This window comes from Protopterus annectens, chromosome 2.part0 (assembly GCF_019279795.1).
Source record: "Protopterus annectens isolate FY-2018-M chromosome 2.part0, PAN1.0, whole genome shotgun sequence".
Lineage (NCBI taxonomy): Eukaryota > Metazoa > Chordata > Ceratodontiformes > Protopteridae > Protopterus > Protopterus annectens.
The window spans coordinates 982,584,559-982,593,883 of NC_056728.1; the positions used below are offsets into that span (position 1 = coordinate 982,584,559).

The following is a 9,325-nucleotide window of genomic DNA, read 5'->3' on the forward strand; positions in this document are numbered from 1 at the left end:
TTCACTGAATGTTTGGTGGTTGTAGTCACCCATTATTGGCTTTTTTCAGGTCTTTTGTGCCAAGAGGTTGACAGCTGTGCTATGGTGAGAACTGAATTCACTAAATGGTAAAGTTTCAGTCTTCCTCTTTCACAAAACAGCTGATTTGGCATAGTGGTATGTTGCTTTGACTGTTTTGCACGGGGTCCCCTGGGTTCAAGATGTGGCAGTGAAATGTATGGTGGTAACGCAGCATTTTATTCTAGCAACTTTCAAACATTATACAAGCAATGTTTAAAATGTGTCCCTGGTTTTTGGCCTTTTGTCCCCCCCCCCCAATAAATTTCGGCTTTTTCCAGATTTCTTGTGCTGCAAAGTTCAGAGATACAGCTGAGTGTCGAGTAGATTTTACAAGGAGCTGAGAGCTGCAGGGGAGCAAAAGTTTAGTGCTGCTTATGTTTAGTCTGCTTGCATTGTTAATAGCACAACAGATAGTGTACTTGCTTTAGATGCTGAAGGCTGTGGGTTCTACTCCCACAGTAGGTAAATGCATTGCTGAAGCTGTATTGTGTTGTAAAGAGGGGTGGATGCTGCAGTCCTTTTGGCAAAGATGCCTAGTAACTATGAACCTGTTAATAGTTTGCTATCCATTCTCTATTGCGGTATCACTAGCTTTTCATTTTTTTATTGCATGCAACAAAGGCAATTTATTCTTCAAGGGTAACAGGCAGTTTATTTGTAGATTAAACAATGACATATAAAGTGTTTGCTAGCAGCAACCTCTTTATTAGTTACAAATTTCTTCAATGTGGATTTTACTACAGAGATTGTGTATATTTTTTACTGATACTGGTGGACTTGAGTAGACTTTTTATGATGGAAATGTTCTGAATTGGGCAGTTTTGTCATTGGTGGATGCTTTTTGTTTCATTGTTTACTGGAAAAATTTTCAAAACAATAAATTTTAAAATGCCCTTTAACAACTGTACTGTATTGTACAAGGAATATAATGTAATACAGTCAGGAAGGTGTATCAAACAGCATGTGTATGTTATGTTCGAGGGGCCTATGATTTTGAAGACAGCCCAGAGTTAATATTTGCCATTGGTAAAATGTATTTTCTCTGAAAGTGGGTTTCAGTGCTGTTTCAGTGCATGAGTTTCAAGGGCAGAGAAGTTTTAATGTTAGTCTATTTTCATTGTGAGACTGCATTGCTTTAACAGATATGTATTAGGGTTTGTGCTGTAAAATGCAAAGTAAAACTTTCAAATGAAATCCTAAATCATCGCAGAAGTAAAGCAGTATGCACATTAGTGTTTATGGTAAATGGGGCAAAATAACCAAGGAATGGGACATTGGAATGGCTGCAGGGGGGGGGGGGGGGCTCCATTTGACCATGATTTTGTGAGGGGAGATAGCAAACTCAGACAGCCCCGGTTGAACTATACCTCTCAGTTGTCCATATCTTTGCAGAATTAATAAATATTTGCTGCTTATTTTTGGTTTGTTCCTCATAAAATTTGTGGTTTTCTAGCAAATCATTTAGGAATGAAGCCATTAAATGACAGACATTGAGTTTCAGATGTCATAACCTTCAGAAAAATGCATGCTAATGCAAGACTCTTTAAGTTTATACAAGAGCAATTTTTAGTAGTGTTTGTATGTTCCCCAATATATTTGGCCTTGTTCAGATTTCCTGCATTAAGAGGTTGAGAGGTACGTGCAAATCACTTTGTAGATTAGGAATATCCAAACATCTCAATTGTCCCCAATTCTGGCTCAAAATGTTGCTCTTCCCTAATAATCCCTCCTCCAAAATTACAATTTTGGAAGAAAATGTGGAGGGTTTACAATTATAACTGTAATGATCAGTTATAGATTACCTTTATTTCAGAAATGCATGTGGATGCTCTTATTTTGTTAGCTGCTTCAAGTTAACTGTTAATATTAAAAAGGTGTCCCTTTTTTGACAGGTATTTTTGCATCACATTTTGGTCTGTTTTTCATAAAATTGTGGTTTTCTGGCAAATTAGTGGCAGTCATTAAAGATTGAAGTTAGAAAATAATGGCAGACATTTGAGTTTCAGATTTTATACCCTTCAGAATATTTGTACTAATGCAAGATCTACCTGTTGTATTTAAGTTAATAAGAGCAATATTTAAAAATTGGCCTTATTTTTGGGCCTGTGTCCCACTTCTATGTATGGCTTTGTCCAGATTTCTTGCTCTGAAGCTGAGAGGTAGGAGTGTCAGAGCCATCACTGTCAGCCAGAGACATTTCAAATTATGACATACTTATTGCATCCCAGCCCCCATTGTAGTGGCTCGGAATGTGTCCAAGGAAGGCAAGGAGCAGTTATGCAGTGTAAGTGTGCAGGGTATTCCCCCATCCAAGGTAGATCACAAATACAACTGTGGCTTTTCATCTGTCCTTGATTTTGTAAAATGTTCTGGTTTTCTATCAGATTTTTATACTGTTGATTTATGCTTCTTATTATTCAGGAACTGCATGCTGTCACAGTGCCCTGTTCTGTTTAAGTAGCCATGGTTTAATGAACATCATGTAAGCGTGTCGGAGATTGTAAGATGCAAGTAAGCTTTAGTAAGCTTGTCAGACATTGTAAGATGCAAGTAAGCTTTAGTAAGCATATTGTTAAAGAATTACCAGCATTGAAATCCTTTTCGTTGTTGCCATGCAGAGAATATTTACATAGCTAGATAATGTATAAGCCTTGGGTATTGAAATGCATATCACAGTATTTGTAATAAAAGGACAGGATTACAGTATTTTCAGAAGCTCATTACATTTTATTGGAGACCAGTGTCTTATAGCAGTGTCTGTGTGTTAGTACACTTGTAGTTGGGTGGCTTTAATGGTATATGGTAAATAAGCATTGCTACCTTACTTAAAAGCCAAGCCCTGCAACAACTAGCTCCACACTGAAGTCAAAACACAATAGCTCTGGTGGGTAAATGTACTCTGTAGTAATCAAAAAAAGGCAAATGTTTGAAATAATTACAGCTTATGTGCAAACACAATAGGTAGTGATGAAACAATGCTCTGCTAAAAATGCTTTAATGCTCCACATTGCTGAGCTGCAATCACTAGCTACCAGGATTTCACCCACTTCAGATCAAGCACGGTGCCGTTCAGTGCAACCTTCCCAGAACTAATTCAAGTCTGACCAGAATTATTTGGTGTGTGTATAAGAGGGAGGTAGCATACCCCTCAGCTGTCCAGATTTTTGCCCCATATTCCTCTTAAAAAGGATTGAAATTGCTAAATAATGAGACATTTCAGTTTTAGATGTCATGTCATTTAGAAAAATGCATACTAACACAAATCCTGTTACTCTTGCAATTTTCTAAGTTTCTGAGAGCCATATTTATAATCTGTCCCTATTTATTTTAGGCTTTGTCAAGATTTCTTGCACTAAGGGTGAGGCCTTGAGGGGTGTGGTATGTTTGTAAGAGAGAGAAAGTGAAATGCCCAAGTTAGAGTTAGCAGGTGGAATTTATTTTCAAGTGAATTTTCAAGGAACTGTGAGTTTTAAGGGAAGTGAAGTTCACTGCTGCTCATGCCAAGTCTATTTACAATGTGCAACTGTTCTGTTTAGCAAATGGTATCTCTATTGTGGTATAAAGTTTTAAAGCTATGTTAGTAGCACCACAAGTAGAATACTTGCATCTTAATGTAAAGGCTTGAGGTTCTATTCCTACACCATATAAATTTGTATGCTGCAGTCCTCAGGATGTCCTCCTTTGGATGAGATGCCTAATAACTATGAACCTGTTTCAGCTTGTCATCCATTTTCTATTGCAATATACCAGCTTACCATTTTTTTAATTTAACATAGGCAATTTATTATTTGACGGCAGCAGGCACTGAATTTGTAGATGAAACACTGAAATATACAGTTTTCTAGCAACAACATCTTCATTAGTTTCAGATATCTTTAATGTGGAATTATTCAGATTACTTTTACTTGCAGACACTCAAACAAGTGTTGCTGTATAATACAAGGGATATAATTCAATTATATATTATAATTAATACAATCAGGTAAATCAAATAACTTTTGCATGGCCCTAACGGTTTGCAAGGAGCCTATTCCTTGAAAACAGTTCAAAGGTAAATAACCTGCCACTGGCCAGATGCATTTTCTTTGAATGTGGGTTTCAATGCTGTTTCATTGAATGTGAGTTTCAAAAGTAGAGAAGCTTTAATGCCAAGTCTGTTTTCATTGTAAGACTATTGCTTTGTTTAGGTTTAGTAAATGTCTCAGTGTTTGGGCTATAATGTCTGAAATAAAAGTTGTAAATTAAATCCAACTGCCTGTAATCATTGTAGAACTAAAGCATAAAACAGTATGCACACAGATTTGAACAGTGTCTACAGTAAATGGGGAGAAATAGCCAAGTAATGGGACACTGGAATGGCTGTGTGGGCGGGGCTTGGGTGGGTGGACTTGGGCGGGGCTGTGTTGACAGGGGGCGGGGTGAGCTATGTGGGTGGGGCTCTGGGTTTGCACCCCCCCCCCTGCAAAAAATCCTGTGGGCTCCCTTGTCTATATATATATATATGTGTGTGTGTATACACACACACACACACACACACACACATGGTTAAAAAAAAAAAAAAAAAGCACAAATACCCTTCCAGGGTGTAGCTCCCTCAGCGGACCTCTGGACATGCATTATTTACACAGTAATACACACACCCTGTTGAGCATTATTGCTTGCTGAGATTACTCCAGCTGTGCAGAGCTGTAATACCTTTGACATATTAAATTCTCAAAAAGCCATACAGTTGCAGAACAAAGCTTAGTTAATAAAACCAAGACTGGATGCAGTATGAAACAAACAAAGCAATGCTAATACTGAACAAGTGTTTAATAAAACAAAGCTTAGAGGTCAAGCAAACCCTTCATCAGTGTATAAAATACTAACACATACTAACCATTTTTATATACTATCAAAAATCACACAGCCATTAATTATTCAATTAAACAATCAATAGTTGCAGAAGCACAGAATTCTATTTCAAACACATTTGTTTATACCGTAGTACAAGTTTTAAAGAAACAGTCTGAATCAGAAAGCTTTGTTTTTTTAAACACTTGTTCAGTATCAGCATTGCTTGGTTTGTTTCATTCGACATATTCAAACCAGCTACTAATCAAGCGTGGAAAAATGTGAAGGTGTCTCTGTTTTAATCCAGAAGAGACTTGCATCAAGGCTGGTAAAGCAGCATGATGCCCTTGAGTTTCCTCATGTTAAGCTCTCACCATCAGCAAAGTACACTACCATAGTTTAGTTACAGAAAGCCCTGTATGACCCAGGAATGCCACAGCACCTACTTACTTGAACTGGAGTCGCTCAGCATTAAACCTCAAACCATAATCCTGAGTGACTTCAGCTACCCATTTATAAACTGGGAAACATATTACCACCATTAGCATGGAAGCCCAGAGATTCCTGGACTTTGTTAGCATAAATGCTCTAAACCAGCTAGTCAAAGTACCCACTACGCGGAATCAACATCCTTGAATTTGTCCTCACAAATATGGAGAAATTATGCTTCATCCCTTGTGCAACATCTTTGCTTGTCAGGTCTGACCACAAAGCAGTCTCTCTGGAAATAAAACTAAAATCAGTGATCTCTGTCTATGGAACTTTAAGAAATTTCTCCAATGCAACTTTCTACGTCTAAGTGATACCCTGGCAAGTTTCAACAAAAGCATACACAGCTAGTTTATATCAGCTTGTAAACAACTGCGTAGAAGCAGTTGTGCCAAGTAGAAACAAGCACATGGCAAACCCTAAAAACAAGCTTCACTGGTTGAACCATGATATCAATAAACATTATAAAAAAGTTTAGCCAAAAATAAGGAAAATCACTGTGAGGATTGGGTTGAAGGTAGGTGAAGGCTGCCAGCCTAGCCAGATAGAATTTTGGACATAATTCTGTCATCTGTAAATATTAATGTAAATCACAGGCTTGTCTTAAATGGTAAAAATAGTGTTACATGTGGAACTGGAAAAATGTAACAGTGCACTCTACTGACCAAGTAAAGCATGTTGTGACCCTTTGATGTTAAAACTCGGAGCCAATAACTCTAGAGTGAGGCGTCCTGCCTATTGTTTTAAGTCCAGAGTTAATGGTCAGAATTTGCTTGCATAAATGTCCTTTATTGCTTTGGTTTCTGCCCAGAGGTGAAGACTGTAAATATAGTTTCTGTTAGCCTGGGAACCCAGGGAAGTGTGAAGAATGAGGGGCTTGCCTCCTACTTATACTTGGTGGAAAGTAATATGATTTATCTTGTTTAAACTCAGTATATGTATGCTGTGTGTTTTCAGTATTTTGAGTTTCCGTATTTTGAGTTTTCAGGATTTTGATTTGTGTTCTGAATTTCAGCATTGTGATATTTCAGTGTTATGAAGTGAAAACTATACATATATATATATATATATATATATATATATATATATATATATATTCACTAGACAATCTCGAAATACTGAAATGTCGAATTTCAGTATTTTGAGACTGAATAGTCGAGAACTCAAACAACCAAAACCGTGAGTAGCACAAACGCGACCATACTGATACACACATACACCTACCTAACTACACTAAAACAAAACACACACACCTACCCTACCTATAAGCAGGGGGGCAAGCCCCTGCTGCACCCCCCGTGTGCCCCCCACACTCCAAGGTCGCACTAAACACACAGAAAACACCACTGCACACATTCACACACACTAAACTCCCTAACCAATATACTTACACAAACTCCACTTACCTGAAACCCCAGATAAATCCACAAACCACACCGCACATCACAAATGCGACACCACGATAATGGATTTGACACTTCTGCATTCGACATACTGCCGTTTCGCGTAACTGCACTTTTGTGTATTTAGTCTTGAAGTACTGAAATTCGACATTTCCGTATTTAGAGATTCTCTAGTGTATCTATATATATATATATATATATATATATATATATATATATATGTATGTATGTGTGTGTGTGTGTTTATATATATATATATATATATATATATATATATATATATATATATATATACACACACACACACACACACACACACACACACACACACACACACACACACACATGCACATATATGATGTATAGAATGTAAAAAGATGTAAATAAATAAAGGACCCTTACTCTTTTCGATAGGTGCCCCATGGGATCTTTTACATCCACCAACTCAATCAGATGTGGCCTTGGTTTAACATGTCATCTGAAAGACGACACACACACACACCCTTATGCTCCACTGCAATGTCAGTAATCAGTCTTCTTAGTGTGGGAGTAGAACCCACAGCCTTGTGCATGAAAGGTGAGTGTGCTGCCTATTGCACCACTGATATTTGCTTTATTTTATTATTGAAGACAGTTTTGCTTTATTCAAAGTTTAATACATGCTTTATATAGTGAAGTGTTTTGTCCATTATAAAATTTTGTTTTAGACATCTAATTATGAAGTTATATTTTTAACAGAGTGTCCTCATCGATGATGAATCTGCTAAGAAATTAAAATCTGTCTTGCTCCTGACCAGCTTACTGACTGCTGTCCCATTTGTCATCATGGCATTCGGAGTCTTGCTAGGAATTATCTTTATCATTGTGGCATGTTCACAGCATGGGAGGCCACAAGACGAGGTAGGTATTTCCATTATGTCTTATTCAGTCCTTCCCACATACTATCATTTTAATGTTAAGTATTTTGGACTGTTATGGCAGCACTATTCATATGCTTACTGATGTAGTACCAACAGACTACTTTTGTATCTATTGTGCAGGTTGCTACCTGTATTGCCATAAGGGGCTCAGCAGATCTAGGCAGGAATATGGTAGATCTGAGGTTGTAAATCTACTTTCAAGTCTGGATCACAATGGTTCTACTTTAAATGCCTGCATACCTAGTCAGGGCTTGCACTTTGGACTGCATGGTAGAAGTAGGGTTACTGATGTAGAGGTAAGATTTCCATGTACAGTGGCAATGATATAATCGTGTTTGTATGTTTGGTTTTAGATGGTCAGCCAGCAAAGCGAAGAATTTAAATGCATTGTACATTGGCAAGGCAGTGATGTTCAGAACCTTGTTAGAGGCATGTTGCAAGTCTTTCACACACAACACTTGCGTGGAATAATGGAACAGTTGTGCACACAACAGAACTCATTTCCTAAATCCCACTCTTCTAAAGGCAGCTTTGCCTGTTGTCATATTAAATGAATATCCTTCAAATTTTGTGCAGTTTTATTACTCTCTTTTTCAGCTGCTGACCACTGTCATGTGGGAAGGCAGTGTTTTCTCACTTTCTTTTATATGACACTTAGGTGTAGATTTTGCCTATATGTTATTAAATACGTTTTGCAGCTACTATGGTATCAAATTGGCATTTATTGTATGCATAAGATGTATACTGTTGTTTGGGGTCTTGAGGTCATATTATATGCTAGCTATTATTTCAGGATGTTCTTCATATAGCTGATGATTAGAATTTATTATATACTCAACAAAATGATTATAATGCTCCAGGTTGTAATGTTAGTGGGTCTGTTTTGGTTATAGGTGACTGTATTGAGAGGAATAAAGAAAGGTCTTCCATAAATTAATAAGTATGGGATATCCATTACATACCTCCGTGGAGCAAAAATGCTGGACGTTAAATGCTGTATTAGAGTGATCCAAAGTAAAATATTTTTTCTGCCATTGTTGTAGGTGGATGTAATAATGATGTGGGAAAATTTATTCTGAGTCAGTAATAAATAAGGTCCCTGAGATAGAGTATTGATCTAAATCTATGTTAAGGATTGTTTCATGGATATATTTCTGTGAGGTGCAATTGGAAATAAGGGCTGAGGCCAGCTCCCTAAATAGTATATTTAGGATATTGACGTCCAGTTCTAGCAATTATCACATTTATTTGAGGGAATGTATGCAAAAGATGGGCTTCACCTGAGTCAGTCTGTGAATATGATTTTTTACCACAAATTGGGTAAAATAATTAATGATTTTTTTTTAGAAGTAGAATTGATATCCTTCTAAGAAAAGTAGAACAAAATGTCACTGATAATGCAGTCCTTTTGGTTCTTAATGTTAATAGTCTAAATAATTAGTATTTATTGCTACATCTAAAGAAGTTGGAGGTGTATATAACAACTGAAACATGGTATAATGATAGGTTTATGCCTTTACATTTTTCCAGGAATCCAGGGATTTCTTAATTTTCAGAATGATGCCAAGGATGGAGGGGTCTCAGTTTATACTAAGTAAATTGTAGGTATTCAGATTGTAT

The 9,325-nt window shown here is 37.0% G+C and overlaps 1 protein-coding gene across 1 annotated transcript in view; it reads left to right on the top strand.

Moving 5' to 3' along the window:
* Window positions 1-8,356, top strand: part of SCARB2 (scavenger receptor class B member 2) — a 1,439,240-nt gene extending 1,430,884 nt beyond the window's left edge. The window contains exons 7-8 of the mRNA XM_044060371.1: window positions 7,524-7,685; window positions 8,303-8,356. Of these exons, the coding sequence (XP_043916306.1) occupies window positions 7,524-7,685; window positions 8,303-8,356 (216 nt within the window). The remainder of the gene's footprint in view (window positions 1-7,523; window positions 7,686-8,302) is intronic.
* Window positions 8,357-9,325: the final 969 nt, after the last annotated feature.